The following is a 17,571-nucleotide window of genomic DNA, read 5'->3' as shown; positions in this document are numbered from 1 at the left end:
GCATAATTGGACAGAGAGGTTGCACAGTTGTCTTCACCAGCCTTTAGCACTTCAGTTACTGATGATGATGTGTGAGAAGTGAACAATCCAGCTTGATTCTCACATCCCAGGCTAACTTTGCAGGGCTGGCAGTTAAGGAAAATATCTTTTTGCTTGTAAACGGAGTGCATTCGATCCATATATTATAACGAAGTAATAACAGTCCAACCCTGCAGTGCTATTTTTACATATCTCAGAGTGCAGCCACATTTTTAAATGCACTTTTTTTCAGGAAGTCTCTAAATCCTAGTTTCCCTCTCTATCTCAGTTACAGGCAGGGCTGCTAGTACTGCCTTTGGTTAAGGTTGCTTGACACTTCCCTTTATAAGACCCAATTTTCAGTTACTAATAACTTTGTCATACTTTAACTGTTCAAGTTAAAATTTTCCATGCCAGGTATTGGCCTCAGGATAAATTTTTCTGGAAAATTTGAGCCCAGAATGGTCCAGTTGTTTCTGAGAATGAGGCTAGGGCAAAGTACATTGCTTTGCCTATGTTAAAAAATTGTGGTGGTTTCATTTGGTTTGGTTTGGCCTTTTGCCATCCCTTGTGAATATCCAATCAAATTTGGCCAAGGACTAAGCCTTTGAGAAATTGCAGTACACACATTCACAGTAGAAACTTACTAAACCCTTGCAGCTATTGTCCCCAAAAGTTCCATCTGCATTGAGCATTGTCTACTCTAGTCCAGGGCTGTAAGGAGCTGAGCAGGACCATCCCTCAAATGTAGCTCTGAGTTGCTAACAACCATCATTTTGACTGAAATTTTCAAAAATAATAATAATTAGCCAGAGGCAATCACCTGGCATGGAAAATTTCATTCCAAACGGTTAATGTTTGGCAAAGTTTTATATGTAACTGAAAACTGGGTTTTGTAGCAGAAAGTGTTGGGCAACCATAATAACAGGCCACACTATCAGCTCAGCCTATAATAATTTAACGGAATGGATTAATCCAAAGAGGAAATGTACAGCCTCCCGACATCTTCCATCTTCATTAATGTAGGCTGCCATTCCTTCTGAAATGTAAATCAACAGAGAATTAAGAGGGGGAAATATGCTGTATTATTTCAGTGCTTTAATTTTCTCCAGCCTAGAATCTGTTGTTTCACTGGATAAAAGAATGCTGTCATTGAAGCAGAGACATAGCTACATTAAAGAATGTTGGACTCACATTTGCTTTTTTGTGGGTGTAAGTTAACACTTCTTTTGTTGTTGTTAAGCTTCTTTGGCATTGTTACACATGAAATAGTTATTAGCATTTTTAAGTGTTGGAGGTTATGGGAGGTTAAACTGCATCACATACTGTTGTTGAAATAATACATACGGTAACTTTTCCCTTTCTTAGAATTTGTAGGTCAGACTGAGGATGCTGCTACTGGAACTGCTTCAATAATTGTTAACAGCGAAGGTACATATTTCACGTTCTGAGTGGTCCCCTAGTAAGCAAAGGTTCTGCCTGTTTAAGCCGCAAAAGAAACTTTTCTCTGGCCCTTGTTAGTTGTGGGTTTTTCCCTCATTTACAGACAAATTCTGTCATCCTAACGCTTCCACACTTACTCATCCTACGGACTACCAGTGGAGCACAGTGCCACTCATTGTGAGTAAGGGTGGGAGAATCTGACCTGTATCATATCTACCTACGAATAGCCATAAATAGACTAGCCCACTGATTCATCTAATCCGACACTGGCCAGTACATGGTGCCTCAGAGGAAGGGGGGGGGGGTTTAAAAATATAAAAAACTTTCCCCTGTAATGTATCTAGCAGATTTACAATGGGAAAAGGAGATTCCTTCCTGACCCCAGCACATGATGAATTTATGCCAGGAATTATTAAATATGAATATCCTTATTATCTTAGTCTGCATAGCTACAGATATTTTGGTTCTCCGGTTATCCAATTGTCTTTAAAATCTTGCCATAATATTTGACTCAGAGTTTCTTCTGTAGTGCATATGTTCCAAAAGTGGCATTTAACCTACTTATTAATTGTCCTTTAGTTTAGCATGTACCTTTACTTTCATATTTTCGGACGGGGTAGAAAAGAGGGAATTGACCGTTTTTCATATTGTCTTTCATAGTGACTAATTTAACCTCTGCTGGTTTTTTTTTTTTTCTTTTCAAACAAATTCTGCCTCATACTCGCTAGCCTGTGAACTCTTTGAAAAAAATTACTAAAGTCTAGATTGAACCTTGACGCAGCCCGGAATAGGGGTCAGGATGTGACAACTCCATCCCAGGAGCAGGCCTGGAAAGGGAATTGTGATTAGGGCAAGTTGAAAAGGTAATCTGAGTAATGCTAGGTGCAAATATTAAGTGCATTAGTTAAAGCACATTAAACCCTAGTCTGGATACTCACATTCAGAAGTAGTGGCCTTAGTTCCCTTTAGTTCAATGAATTAAGCTAGACATACCAGAGTCACAATTCCTTCCCTGATGTTTCTCCATGACCCTCCCCCTCCCCCATTCTGGAGGAGTAAGTTTGGGAAGTAAATTACTGAAGCTCTTGAGAGAGTGCAGCTTACACCCCTCTCGTACCTGGCCAGCTACTTTGGTTAGTGAGTGGAGGCAGAGGACAGAGCCATAGTATCGCCCACTCCAAGCCCCTCTCTGCCCACTTTCCATGGGAGGAATATCCAAGAAATATTGACTGCGCTCTACACTGGACCCAAGGTTCAGGTTGGCTGAGTAAGGGATGGAGTCTTACTTCCCCTTTTAGTCCTCTGCTGGGCAGAGTAAGAAAGAGCATGATCTAACCTTGACACAGTAGTGAGTGACCTGTTGGGTTTTCAAGAACCCTGTGATCTGTTCTGAGGGATAACAAACAAAAACTTCTGGATTAAAAACTTTTGAAGCACTAGGAAACAGAGCCATGACTATTGTCCACTGCTCTGAAGTTTACGGTGGATTTTCGTAGAAACTGATATTGGTACGAAAGTTCATTAGTAGTTTTGTGATGTGGGGGATGAACTGAACAATGCATTGTGGCACATAGTTTATTTCAGTCAAAAATGGAAAGTTCCTAAATTAAGTTACCAAATCTAAAACTGGCCTCAGATTTTACATAGATGCTGCTGTTAGAACACGATCAGGACCGGGCTATAAAGCAAACAGATGTATGGAATTGGTAGTGGTAATGGTTGTTACTTCTCCTTAAAACCATCTGGGGCCAAAATTGAGTTGATTACAGTAAAATAGCAGTACTTGTGTTCTGTGCTGTTACAAAAGAGACTATTTTATTTGCAGAAGCCTGGCAGATTTGACCTATCAAGGGTATGTTACACTACGAAATTAGGTCGAATTTATAGAAGTAGATTTTTATAGAAGCGATTTTATACAGTTGATTGTGTATGTCCCCACTAAGTGCATTAAATCGGCGGAGTGCATCCACAGTACTGTGGCTAGCATCGATTTTGGAGCACTGCACTGTGGGTAGCTATCTCACAGTTCCCGCAGTCTTCACTGCCCATAGGAATTCTGGGTTAAGCTGGGTTAAGCTGATGGGGCAAAAAACATTGTAGCGGGTGGTTTTGGGTACATGTCGTCAGTCGCCCCTCCCTCCGTGAAAGCAACAGCAGACAATCGTTTCGCATGCGGACGCCATACTGCTTTCAGCAGACGGTGCAGTAGGCCTGCTAACCGTCATCATCGAACCACCACTTCCGCTGCAACTCTGCTCTCCTCAATAGCGAATTTCTCCACGTTGGCTGTCATGGGCTCCCACTTCCGCTGCAACTCTGCTCTCCTGAATCCACCTTCCAGGTCATCAGCCACTGCTTCCGCTGCATCTCTGCTCTCCTGCTCTCCTATAGACACCATACCACGACAAGTGTGCAGCCCGCTCAGCTCAGCTCACCGACGCCGACGCTGTTGTGTCCTGGTGCTGCTGGCAGCAGACGGTGCGGTTGGCTTCCGCTGCCACTCTGCTCTCCTGCAGATGCCATCACAGCAAGCATGGAGCCCGCTCAGATCACCACAGCAGTTACGAGCATTGTAAACACCTTGCATGTTATCCTGCAGTACGTTCAGAACCAGAACCTGCAAAACCAGGCGAGGAGGTGACGGCAGCACGGTGAGGAGAGTGATGAGGACATGGACACAGACTTCTCTCAAAGCACGGGCCCCAGCAATTTGGCCATTCTGGAGGCAATGGGGCAGGCTCATGCCGTGGAACGCCGATTCTGGGCCCAGGAAACAAGCACAGACTGGTGGGACTGCATATTGTTGCAGGTCTGGGATGATTGCCAGTGGCTGAGAAACTTTCGCATGCGTAAGGCCACTTTTATGGAACTTTGTGACTTACTTTCCCCTGCCCTGGAGCGCCAGAATACTAAGATGAGAGCAGCCCTCACAGTTCACAGGCGAGTGGCGATAGCCCTCTGGAAGCTTGCAATGCCAGACAGCTACCAGTCAGTTGGGAATCAATTTGGAGTGGGCAAATCTACTGTGGGGGCTGCTGTGATCCAAGTAGCCAACGCAATCACTATCAAGGGTAGTGAACCTGGGAAATGTGCAGGTCATAGTGGATGGCTTTGCTGCAATGGGGTTCCCTAACTGTGGTGGGGCAATAGACGGAATGCAGATCCCTATCTTGGGACCGGACCACCTTGGCAGCCAGTACATAAACCAAAAGGGGTGCTTTTCAATAGTGCTGCAAGCACTGGTGGATCACAAGGGATGTTTCACCAACATCAAAGTGGGATGGCCGGGAAAGGCACATGACGCTCACGTCTTCAGGAACTCTGGTCTGTTTGAACAGCTACAGGAACGGACTTACTTTCCAGACCAGAAAATAACTGTTGGGGATGATGAAATGCCTATAGTTATCCTTGGGGACCCAGCCTACCCCTTAATGCCATGGCTCATGAAGCTGTACACAGGCAGCCTAGACAGTAGTCAGGAGCTGTTCAACTACAGGCTGAGCAAGTGCAGAATGGTGGTAGAATGTGCATTTGGAAGTTTAAAAGCTCGCTGGTGCAGTTTACTGACTCGGTTAGACCTCCGCGAAACCAATATTCCCATTGTTATTGCTGCTTACTGTGTGCTCCACAATATCTGTGAGAGTAAGGGGGAGACGTTTATGGCGGGGTGGGAGGTTGAGGCAAATCACCTGGCCACTGATTATGCGCAGCCAGCCACCAGGGCGGTTAGAAGAGCACAGGAGGGCACGGTGCGCATCAGAGAAGCTTTGAAAACCAGTTTCATGACTGGCCAGGCTACGGTGTGAAAGTTCTGTTTGTTTCTCCTTGACGAAAACCCTCTGCCCCTTGGTTCACTCTACTTCCCTGTAAGCCAACCGCCCTCCCCCCTTCGATCACTGCTTGCAGAGGCAATAAAGTCATTGTTGTTTCAAATTCATGTATTCTTTATTAATTTGTCACACAAATAGGGGGATAACTGCCAAGGTAGCCCAGGAGGGGTGAGGGAGGAGGGAAGCACCGGGTGGGGTGGGGGAGGAGGGGAAGAGGGAAGGACAAGGCCACACTGCACTTTAAAACTTATGGAATGCCAGCCTTCTGTTGCTTGGGCAGTCCTTTGGGGTGGAGTGGTTGGGTGCCCGGAGGGGCCCCCCACACCCCCCCCGCGTTCTTAGGCGTCTGGGTGAGGAGGCTATGGAACTTAGGGAGGAGGGCGGGTGGTTACACAGGGGCTGCAGTGGCGGTCTGTGCTCATGCTGCCTTTCCTGCAGCTCACCCATACACTGGAACGTATCAGTTTGATCCTCCAGTAGCCTCAGCATTGCCTCCTCTCATCATGCTGCCACCACCTATCATCTTGCTCCTGCCACCTCTCCTCACATTCATTTTCTGCTTTCCTGGACTCTGACATTGTCTGCCTCCACGCATTCTGCTGAGCTCTTTCAGTGCGGGAGGACTGCATGAGCTCGGAGAACATTTCATCACAAGTGCGGTTTTTTTCGCCTTCTTGTCTGTGCTCGCCTCTGGGACGAACATGATAGGGGGAGCATTGAAACATTTGCAGCTGCGGGAGGAAAAAAGGGAGAGTTGTATTTAAAAAGAGACATTTTAGAGAACAATGGGTAGACTCTTTCACGGTGAATGGTTTCAAACAGCAGCGCCCTCCTTTCCCATACCAAGCACCCATTGGGTTGGCCATTTAAAAGGAGGGGCTGCGGTTTTCGGGTTAACGTGCAGCACAAACCCAGCTAAACCACCCCCACCACCCAATTCTCTGGGATGATCGCTTCACCCCTCCTCCCACCGCGTGACTGGTATCAGGGAAGATCCCTGCCAGACAAACGCGAACAGCTCAGCATGAACGGGCCCCTGCCCCACTGCGTGGCTAAAAGCGGGGATGATTTCTTTTCAGCCACAGGCAAACAACCCAGCAGGAACGGCCACCTCTGAATGTCCCCTTAATAAAGTTCCCCTATTTCAACCAGGTGACCATGAATGATATCACTCTCCTGAGGATAACACAGAGAGATAAAGAACGGATTTTGCTTGAATGCCAGCAAACACCAGGACCATACGCTGCCATGCTTTGTTATGCCATGATTCCAGACTACATGCTACTGGCCTGGCATGGTGTAAAGTGTCCTACCATGGAGGACGGAATAAGGCTGCCCTCCCCAGAAACCTTTTGCAAAGGCTTTGGGAGTACATCCAGGAGAGCTTCTTTGAGATGTCCCTGGAGGATTTCCGCTCCATCCCCAGACTTTTCCAGTAGCTGTACTGGCCGTGAATGCATCCCAAGTCTTCAGGGAAAATTAATCATAAAACACACTTGCTTTTAAACCATGTATTATATTTACAAAGGTACATTCACCAGAGGTGCCTTCTCTGCCTTCAAGGTCCAGGAGCCCGCCTTGGGAGGGTTGGGAAGGTATTGGCACCAGGGTGATAAACAGTTCCTGGCTGTCGGGGAGAACGGTTTCATCCTCCGCCTCATCATCATCATCTTCCTCGTCCCCAAAATCCTCATCCCTGTTGTGTGAGAGTCCCCCCTTGCAGGAGTCCACGTACAGGGGTGGGGTAGTGGTAAGGCCACAACCTAGAACTGCATGCAGCTCATCATAAAAGCGGCATGTCTGGAGTTCTGACCCGGAGTGGCTGTTTGCCTCTTTGGTTTTTTGGTAGCCTTGCCTGAGCTCCTTAAGTTTGATGCAGCACTGCTGCGGGTCCCTCTTATAGCCTCTGTTCTTCATGCCCTTGGAGATTTTTTCAAATATTTTGGCATTTTGTCTTTTGGAACAGAGTTCTGATAGCACGGATTCATCTCCCCATACAGCGATCAGATCCAGTACCTCCCATTTGGTCCATGCTTGAGCTCTTTTGAGATTCTGGAACTGCATGGTCACTTCTGCTGATGAGCTCTGCATGGTCACGCCATGCTGGCCAAACAGGAAATGAAATTCAGAAGTTCCTGGTGCTTTTCCTGTGTACCTGGCTAGTGCATCTGAGTTGAAAGTGCTGTCCAGAGCAGTCACAATGGAGTACTCCGGGATAGCTCCCGGATGCCAATACCATCAAATTGCGTCCACACTACCACAAATTCGAGCCAGCAATGTCGATTTCAGTGCTAATCCCCTCGTCGGGGAGGAGTACAGAAATCGATTTTAAGAGCCCTTTAAGTCAACAAAAATCACTTTGTCGTGTGGACGGGTGCAGGGTTAAATCGATCTAACGCTGCTAAATTCGACCTAAACTCATAGTGTAGACCAGGGTTAAGAGTTTGTCTACACATGCAAGTTGTATTGCTATAGCAATGCTAGTATAGTTTAAGCAGTACAACCCACCCATGTGGATACAGTTATGTCAGTATAAAAGAGCTTATATCAGTCTGTCTTATTCCTGTAAGGGAAGAGTTAAAGTTCTTTGCAGAGTCTGCATTATTCTGTTAAGATCATTCAGGACAAAGAAGAGACACAAATGCTAAATTTCTTAAAGGACTCTACTATAATTAATTTTAACTCATAAGCTAGTTACCAGAGTCACTTGTAAATTCTCAGAAAATTAATTCTGTAGGCAGAGTAAGTGCTGTACGTTTGGGGAGAAGGCAGAGTATTTTTCATACAAAACAAAGAGGTTGAGTCTCTGCTTTAAGAGCAAAATGGAACTCGATATATGGAGTCACGATCAACATTTCCATTATGTGGTCCTGTGAAATCCACAATTCAGATGCATTTTAAAGTTTAGCTTTTGTGGCAGCCTTCGCAATCTGTGTTTTCTGGAAATGTTCACTGCTTCCAGATAGGCGCTTACTAAACATAAACTCCAGCTTCACAAGTGGGCTTGTCAACAAGACCTTGCAGATGGTGGCATTCCCCCCTCCCCTCAAAGCAAAGAACTGTAACATGCCCCCAGCAGTTTTTGTGAACACTTCCCCTTTTCCGATATGTAGTCCCACTTTCCACTCCCACTTACTGCTGCATCCCTTTTTCACCTCCTTTACCCCACTGCTTTTACCATTCCTACAGCACCCTGTCCCCAACAATGTATTACTGGGTGATAGGAACTCTGTAAAATTATTATGCATATTGTTTCTGTTTTGTTTTATATAAATAAAGAAGCAGTTACAAGGCAATCTCTATGTAGGAAAGAAACTTCCTCAGTGGGTAGGTTATCCATATTATCCCCGTCACAGTTTTGGCACATTCCTCTTCCTGTGATATATCTGGCAGTGGCCATTGCTAGAGACAATACCGGACTAGATGAACCACTACTCTGATCCAGTCTGGCAATTCCTTCATGCATAGAAAAAGCCCAGAGAAGGAACAGCAAGGACTGTGGCAGGCAATAATCAAGGTGCATTAGCAAAACAAAGTGAGGGCACAGGACTGGAATAACAGGACTGTTGCAGGGTAGACGTGAGGTGCACTGGCAGAACAGTGTGTGGAAAAGCAAGCACAGTGCCTGCCTAAATTAACGTTGCCTATAGGTATTGCTATTATTCAGTCATTTCATGAACACTGAATTCTCACACTTTTTATAAAGCGTGGGCACACTTCAATATCAAAGCACTACATGTACATGTACCCACAGAAAGCTTTTCAAAATATACATTTAGAAGTGACTAGCAAAACAAGGCAAAAAACGTGCAGAACATGAATGTCAATGTGACTGAAATATCCTTTGCATAAAGTAAAACACATGTTGTGGTCCTGCGGGCTAATAGGAAACTGGTACCTGGAAGTAGCATCTTATTTTAATATACTGGCAAATGGGGCTTATTAATGTGTTCATCAAGTGACTGTAGAGAAATTACATCACCATGGACACACCCAAAACTTGTCCTTATGCTCCTGAACTGTGTGGTTTGTCAAGCAACTATTTCTCATAATATTCTTTCGTAGTTACAGACATTATCATTTTTGCCTATGAAATACTGTGCAGGAGCTCTGCAGCCCTTATTGCAGTTGTACTGATAGGTTGAGAGACTGCTAAGATGTAGTAGAGTTTGTTGGCCACAGTGCAGACTACGGGAGCATGAATTGCAGCTCATGGTAAAGTGTTGTGCTGTACCTGCCGGGCATAGACCCTGCTAATGTGAACTAAAAGGTACCTAGTTTACATTAAGGTGGTCCCATTAGTCCCTTTTAGTTCACACTATCAGAGCCTACATAGGACAGTTACAGGGCAATACTTTAGTGCATAGTTCAATTCATGCCCCCATAGTCTGCACTGCGGGGCCGTGTAGACAAGCCCTTAAATGCCACTGATGGCTTGAGGGCTCTTTCACATGTATTTGGCCCCTGTTGTATTTGGCAGTGTGTTCTGAGCCCTGGTCTACATCACAAAATTACTTTGGTATAACTACGTCACTCAGGGGTGTGAATAATCCACACCCCTGAGCAATGTAGTTATACCTACCTAAGCTGCACTATAGACAGACTATGTTGGTGGGAGAACCTCTCCCGCCGATATAGCCATTGCCTCTTGCAGAGGTGGATTAGCTAAACCGATGGGAGAAGCTCTTTACCGTCAGTTCAGAGCAGGGGTGGGCAAACTTTTTGGCCTGAGGGCCACATCGGGGTTGCAAAACTATATGGAGGGCCGGGAAGGGAAGGCTGTACCCCCGTCCCTATCTGCCCCCTCCCACTTCCCGCCCCCTGACTGCCCCCCCTCAGAATCCCTGACCCATCCAACTCCCCCCAACTCCTTGTCCCCTGACCGCCGCCTCCTGTGACCCCCGCCCCTAACTGCCCCACGAGGACCCCACCCCCTATCGAACCCTCCCTGTCCCCTGACTGCCCCGTCCCCATCCACACCCCTGTCCCCTGACAGGCCCCCTGGGACTCCCATGCCTATCCAAGCCTCCCTGTTCCCCATCCCCTGACCGCCCACCCCAAAACCTCCGCCCCATCCAACCGCCCCCTGCTCCCTGTGTCCTGACTGCCCACCCCAGAACCCCTAACCCATCCAACCCCCCCCCGCTCCCTGACTGCCCCCCCAAAAACCCCTGACCCCTCCAACCACTCCCTGTCCCCTGACTGCCCCCAGGGACCCCCCGCCCCCTTACCATGCCGGAGCCAGCCACACCGTTGTGCTGCCCGGCAAGAGCAGCAGGCCAGAGCGCTGGCAGCACGGTGCGCGGAGGCTGCAGGGGAGGGGGGACAGCAGGGGAGGGGCCAGGGGCTAGCCTCCCTGGCCAGGAGTTCAGGGGCCAGGCAGGATGGTCCCGCGGGCTGTAGTTTGCCCACCTCTGGTTTAGAGCATCTCCATTAAAGAGTTATAGTGGCGCAGCTGCATCGGTGCAGTTGCGCTGATACAGCATTTTAAGTGTAGACATGCCTTGAATATTCCTGTCATAAGGCATTTGTAGAATGTATTTTAAAATAACACTTTAAATTAATTTGACAGTTTTCAGGGTTTGCCTACATAGGGATACTCAGAAAAATTAATCTGTATTAACTGAAGATGTAAATTTAAATTGGATTAAACTGCATTAAGCCCCAATTTGGATTTTCTTACTCAGAACTGAAGTGGTCTTAATTCAGTTTAATTTAATTCACTTCCAAAGTGAATTTAAACCAGTGGTTCTCAACCAGGGGTACACGTACCCTGTGGCTATGCAGTGGTCTTCCAGGGAATACATAAACTAATCTTGATATTTGTCTAATTTTACAACAGGATTACATAAAAAGCACCAGCCAAGTCAGTACAAACTAAAATTTCATACAGACAGTGACTTATTTATACTGCTCTATATACTGAAATGTAAACACAATATTTATATTCCAGTTGATTTGTTTTATAATTATATGGTAAAAATGAGAAAGTAAGCAATTTTTCAGTAATAGTGCACTGTGACGCTTTTATATTTTTATGTCTGATTTTGTAAGCAAATTGTGAGGTGAAACTTGCGGGGGTACGCAAGAAAAATCAGACTCCTGAAAGGAGTACAGTAGTCTAGAAAGGTTGAGAGCCACTGGTTTAAACAATCCATTAAAAAAGTTAATTAACCTTTTTGTACTTTTCGTTGTCTGTTTTCTTTATGAAAATCAATTTTAAAAACCTCATCACAAAAAATAGATAATTCAGATTAACCTTCCTGAGTGTCTCCATGTAGCCCACAGCCTACTGCTAGTGGCCAGCGTCTTTCTGACAAGTGACGCTGGCAGGGTTAGAAGCACAGTTGAAAGCAGTATCTATGTACTCAGCATTCATACTGGTTTAAGTATCAGAAGGACTTTTTAAATAAGGACTAAATCCCCATCTGGTGTAAATTTGTGTAGCTCCATCTCTTCAGTGGAACTATGCTAGTTTACACTAGTTGAGAATGTACCCCTTCCTATTTTAAATGAAATGTCTAAAACCCTAATGAGCAAACCCATACTCACATGAGTAGCCCTTAGTCATTTAGTTGAAATCAAGATCTACTAATGTAAGTAAGGGAATTGTAAGATAAACATTGCACAGAAATGATCTTTTCCTGACTGTTAGTATCCATTGCTATTTAATACTGTTTTATTGTCTCTGGTGCTGGGTTCCCACCTGCTTGGTGTCACCAATGTCCTTGTTTAAGCAAATTGGTTGCCATAGTAGTAGACTCAGAAATGCTAACTTTGAATATTTTGAGCCAGATTCTGCTCTCATTTCTACTGGTATAAATTTGAAGTGACTTCATTGTCTTCAGTGGTGTTACTCCAGACAAAATCAGAGTAGCTAAAAGCAGAATGTGATCCATCATTTCTCTAAATGTTGGATTGAGCCAGTACTGGCTGGTACAATGTAGTAATATTGTAGTTCTCTGGCAGGACTATTGGTCTAAAGAAAAATGTAAGTCTCTAGCCCTTTACAGTTGCAAAATAAAACCCTTCTGTCTGTGACCCAGTGCAGCACTTTCTACCTTGAATCTGCAAAAACAGGTTGAAACAAACAGCTACAATTATCTTAATATGCCATTAACTTTAAAATTAACTATTTTGCTGCTCATTATTTCAGCAGGACCATGCAGGTACTCCAGTGAGTAGAATTTGGGATTGTAGGTAGCACACAGTTGAGATGGACGGCCACCACAATTTTATTCCATCTGACCCCTACAATTCACCATTTTTAGCTTCTCACCATGTAAACTTTCAGAAGGTATGTTGGGCAAAATAGATGCTGTTTGCCTTTGAATATTCCTATAGCAAAATCCAGATGCTTTTGATTGGCATCTATTTGTTGGAGAGGTTTCCTGCAACCAAGATGCCCAGCTTTATCTGTTGAAAAACAGGGTGTCAGCCAAAATGCTGAGGTTTTGCTATTCAAATGCAGCTCTTTTAAACCAAGCCATTGACAGTGGAGTTGCTTTGGAAAGCTTGGGATCATTGTTCCATTTCCTGCTTTCCCTTCAGAATGTCAGCATGGAGACATGCTTTGCATGTTGCTTACACAAGGGACTATGAAGTCTCTTTCAAGAAAAAAAATGCATTTTTAAAAGCTAGCCGTTTATTCACCAAGTAACTCAATCCATTACAGAATCAGTGGCCTTTAGTGATTGGCAGCCCCTAAAGGAATCTTCAGCAGAGGCAGGTGGTAGGAGCTGAAGATTCAGAAGCAATTGGTTTATTGAATTTAATACTTGGTGATTAATAATACATTTTAATTAGCAGCATCCATGCCTGAAGGTCTCTCAGTATCTTAACAGAATAACTAAAAACAGAACTGCAATCAAATAAAGGCAATATGCTTGTTTTTTTTTAAAAAAAACACAATAGCAAGAGCCTAGGGTAATGAACCTCCCCATCCAGTCATATACATTAAACAAACAACCAGAATGAAAAGGACACCAGAAAGGATTTGAACTGTTGCCCTAGTTGTGCTTTACAGCATATCCATTGGAAGAGCATTCCATCTGCGAGCCCTCAAAGGGACAGGCTGCCCATCTTTACTCCCTCCTGATATTCTGTAAAGAGTTCTTATGAGTCAAATATTAACTATCTGTCTTAAAACTCATGCCATTGGTGCTAGGGCCTGTTTCAGGTTCTCACAATGCTTCAGAACACTGACAATGTGGAGTGTCCCTGATAACTGGAGCAGGGCTGCCTCTCTCTTCTTGAAATTCACAGGATGCTCATAATTTTCAGAGATTTGATCCAATATCCAGTGATCCTAAGAAGAGGGGACAGTTAAAATTCTGAATGCATTTTGGGCATCGTGACTCACTATATCAATGTGATTACTTCTGCTACGGTAACGTCACAGGAAGGCACAAATGTCTTTAGGGAACACTCAAGACCCCGATATCTCCAATTTGGTACAGTTTAGTGGTTCTTTTTAGTGCAAACAGAACATGAAAATCAAACTTGGAAAAAATCTGTCCATGTTAAATCCTCAAAAAATGCCTATACTCCATTGTGTTTGGGGTACAATATAACCTCTTTTATGCACTGGTCTTGGTGGGCTGTCACTGAAATCTTTGGATGATTAAGTGCACCAGCATGCAGCTTTCCAAGTTTTTTTGGAAAGCACTTTGAAATCCTCATGTGAAAGGCACTGGAAAAGGGCAAAGAGTTGTTTTATTTACCTTAATTTATTGTAGTAAAGTGAAGTATATAGTTTAAAACATGGAATCTTCTCTCTAGGACAGAATGTTATTGTCATAGTCGCAGGAGCCAATTTGCTTTTGGATTCTGAAGACCTGAAGAGGGCTGCTAATGCCATTTGCAAGGCCAAAGTGATCATCTGCCAGCTAGAAATAACACCTGCTATTTCTCTGGAAGCCCTAAAAATGGCACACTCCAATGGAGGTAATTTACCTTAAGCATTCATTCATTAGGTTAATGCTTTTACATCTTCGTCTTGGTCTCTGCAAAAGCTTTCTTCATGGTTTCTGCAAACCATTTTAATTTCTGTCACACCAGCCTGTAGTACAGATGAAGCAGTGACCACAACTTCATGCCACTCTAATAAAACCTAAATTAAAATTTAAAATATCTCAATGCATATCATGGCAGACAAACATCCGCATAATCTCATTTTGTGTAAACCTCCCTTATCTAGCCTCCTTGTGTGATGCTGTCTTTGCCTGTACTGTGTAATGTCTTGTCATATCTAACCAAGATTCTAATAAACTCAAGGCAGGGAGTAGGACTATGGACCTGATTCTGATCTCACATCAGTAAAAAACAGGAGTAGTTCAGTTAAAGTAAATGGAGTTATGTTTATATAAAATGTATGTAATAAATTCAGAATTAGGCTTATGTCTCTATTCTTCCAGTACAGCACGATTCATACCTGTGGTGCTATATACGACTAAAAATAATAAAATTCCATAAAGTCTCTGATAATTTACTGATTTAGCAACAATTCCATGTGTATTCAGTGTATTTGGCATGTTGCCATAGAATGGATAATGTCACAGGCAGGAATTTACATCTAATCGTTACTGTGCCTTTCAGTGCAGATTATTTTGTGACAGTGGATTTCTATACTGAAGAAGCATATGGATAAAAGCTGTTATTCTTTTCCTAGAGAATGGAGTTTCAGTATTGGTGTGATGTTTTGTTTGTTTGTAGCACTTTCAACTACACTAGCTTATCCACCACAGCAATTTTAAACAATACTGAGTGAAAGGTTAAGTGATTTTTGTTCTCATTTTACCCACTGGGAAACTGAGCCTGTAAGGTTACAGTAAATGACTTAGCTAAAGTCACACAGCAGTTCAGTGACAGAGCTGGGATTAGAATTCAGGATTTCCTTGCTCCTAGCCCCAGCTTCTTGCTACCAAATCATGATACCTTCAGTTTAGAACAGAGGTTCTCAGACTGTGGATCAGGACCCCAAAGTGGGTCGCGAGCCCTTTTTAACAGGGTTGCCCGGGCTGGCGTTAGACTTGCTGGGGCTTGGGGCGGAAGCTGAAGCCCAAGCCCTGCCACCTGGGGCCAAAGCTGAAGCCTGAGGGCTTCAGCTCTGGGTGGCAGGGCTCAGGTTACAGGCCCCCTGCATGGGGCTGAAGCCCTTTTGGCTTTGGCCCCCCTGCCCAGGGGGAGGGGTTTGGGTTTTGCCTTTGGGCCCCCCCGCAGGGCAGGAGGGCTCCAGCTTCGGTCCCCCCTCCCAGGATTGTGTAGTAATTTTTGTTGTCAGAAGGAGATCACAGTGCAATGAAGTTTGAGAACCCCTGGTTTAGAAAGATTTGAGGACCTGATTCTCCACTGCCTTGTACCTCTTGAGGTCATCTATACCAGTGCAAAGTTGGTTTAAAATGTTATCATAGGTGTAAGTGAGGAGAGAAATCAGATTTAGTGGCATTTTAAACACATTTTGCATATACTTTGCACTGCTTAAACAACTGTGTAAAGTGCAAGATGGGAGAATCTGGCCCTGAAACTTCAATTGTTATAAATGTTTATGGATATCATTAATAGGATTGTGCACATTGGAACAAAAATCGACATAATAGTATCATGAATTCAAAATTATTTTGATACAAAGATGAATTACATGAGTTTGTTTGTGACTCCTTCCCACCTCTACATTTGGTTTATCAATCAGAAAACTTTTGTGAGACCCAAGTGCTTTCCAAATTGCAGTTTAACATCTGTTTTGGTAGTCCAACACGATCCCCTACAGTTTCTTAACTTGGATCTATCTCCACCGTGGAAGCCTGTCTTCTCAGCCCATTTTGGCTGCTGCTCTGAGACAACTGTCAAACGACTCCCTATAAGCCACTAGGGCAGGCGTAGGACATTCTCCCAACAGAAAAACCTCATGTTGTGTGACTGCAGAATACCTTCAAAGGGGCCCTCTGACATACCTTATTCTCAAAATTTAACCTATCTTAAAAATGTGAAATCTAATGGGGAATGTTTTTCTGGTTTCTAAATCAATATATTTGGGAAATTAAATAGTGGCTGCTAATTACACATTACCTTCTCAGTGTTGTAGAGCCAGCTAGAAAACTGAGTACAAGTTAACTGCCAAACACCATTCCCAGTAATGTGCTGACATCATGGATGACAAGTTAAGAAGCCAGAGCCATGCTGCTTGATCTCCATTAAAAAACAAAACCAAACAAAAGCTCATAGAGTAGAAAAAAAATCCATTTTACCAAATACAAAAGGACAAAACTAGCATGGGAAGAAGTTTTCTCTGAGACCTTGAATTTAAGCCTTGACAGTTTTATAATTGTAATTATTTATAATGTTTCTGTCAAACAGGTTCCTTTGCTTTGAAATAAATATATGCAGACCAGAACCAACATGCATAATTTCATCAATTATACAGCAGCAGCTTTTTAGCATGCCAGTCACCAGCTGTATTGTCATGACAGGATAGGCATGGGGCAATCTGAACAGGCAGTCCCCAAAATTTATCCTCTTAAATATTTTAACAATGATAAATGCGGGGGTGGGGGAATGTTTCTTTTAGGCTAATGTAAACTTTAGCTTTTTTCCATTTTTTTCTGCAGATAAATATTATTTTTCAGATAATTCTGTTATCCTTGGAAGATCTCAGTTATTTAGGGAATACCTGGAATACATGAGAGAAGGGGATTTTTTAAGGCCTTTACTGACTGCACTTTATCCAAATGGTCAAAGTTATTTAGTGTAGTGGTTAAAACAGCGGACGTGAAGTCAGAACTCCTGGATTGTGGTGTCAACTCTGCCACTGACTCAATGTGTGATCCTGATCAAATCATTTTACTTCTCTGTACCTCCTTAAGCTAAGAGATGAGTCTCTGACAAAGGAGAAATGGAGTGTTTCACTATTAAATGGAAGTGTGAAAAAACAACACGTTGAATGGGCCAGCAAAGACTATGCCTATGTCTACTCTGCACTCTCATCAGTAAAACTTTTGTCTGTCAGGGATGTGAAAAACACACACACCAAGACTGACAAAAGTTTTACCAACGAAAAGCACCAATGCAGACAGCCCTTTGTCAGCAGGAGTCACTCTCCTGCCAACAAAACTACCGCCCCTCATTGCGGGTGGGTTGGGTTTTTTTTGTTTGTTTTTTTTGTCAGCAGGAGAGCTCTGTCCTGCCGATAAAGAGCGGCTACACTGTGTACCTTACAGCGGCACGGCTGTAGCGGCACAGCTGTGCCGCTGTAAAGTACTCAGTGTAGACATAGCCTTAGCAA

The 17,571-nt window shown here is 43.9% G+C and overlaps 1 protein-coding gene across 4 annotated transcripts in view; it reads left to right on the top strand.

Annotated features, from left to right (window-relative positions):
- Window positions 1-17,571, top strand: part of RBKS (ribokinase) — a 106,209-nt gene that overhangs the window by 49,482 nt on the left and 39,156 nt on the right. For 2 of the 4 annotated variants that reach the window (XM_037895560.2, XM_043543527.1), the window contains exons 4-5: window positions 1,387-1,449; window positions 14,073-14,237. In XM_037895560.2, coding sequence (XP_037751488.1) covers window positions 1,387-1,449; window positions 14,073-14,237 — 228 coding nt within the window. The remainder of the gene's footprint in view (window positions 1-1,386; window positions 1,450-14,072; window positions 14,238-17,571) is intronic. The other 2 variants (XM_037895561.2, XM_043543528.1) reach the window with 1 other exon arrangement.

The sequence above is a fragment of the Chelonia mydas genome, chromosome 3, assembly GCF_015237465.2.
Source record: "Chelonia mydas isolate rCheMyd1 chromosome 3, rCheMyd1.pri.v2, whole genome shotgun sequence".
Taxonomy (NCBI): domain Eukaryota; kingdom Metazoa; phylum Chordata; order Testudines; family Cheloniidae; genus Chelonia; species Chelonia mydas.
Note: the sequence above shows the minus strand (reverse complement) of the source record. Positions and strands in the feature narration are given on the sequence as shown.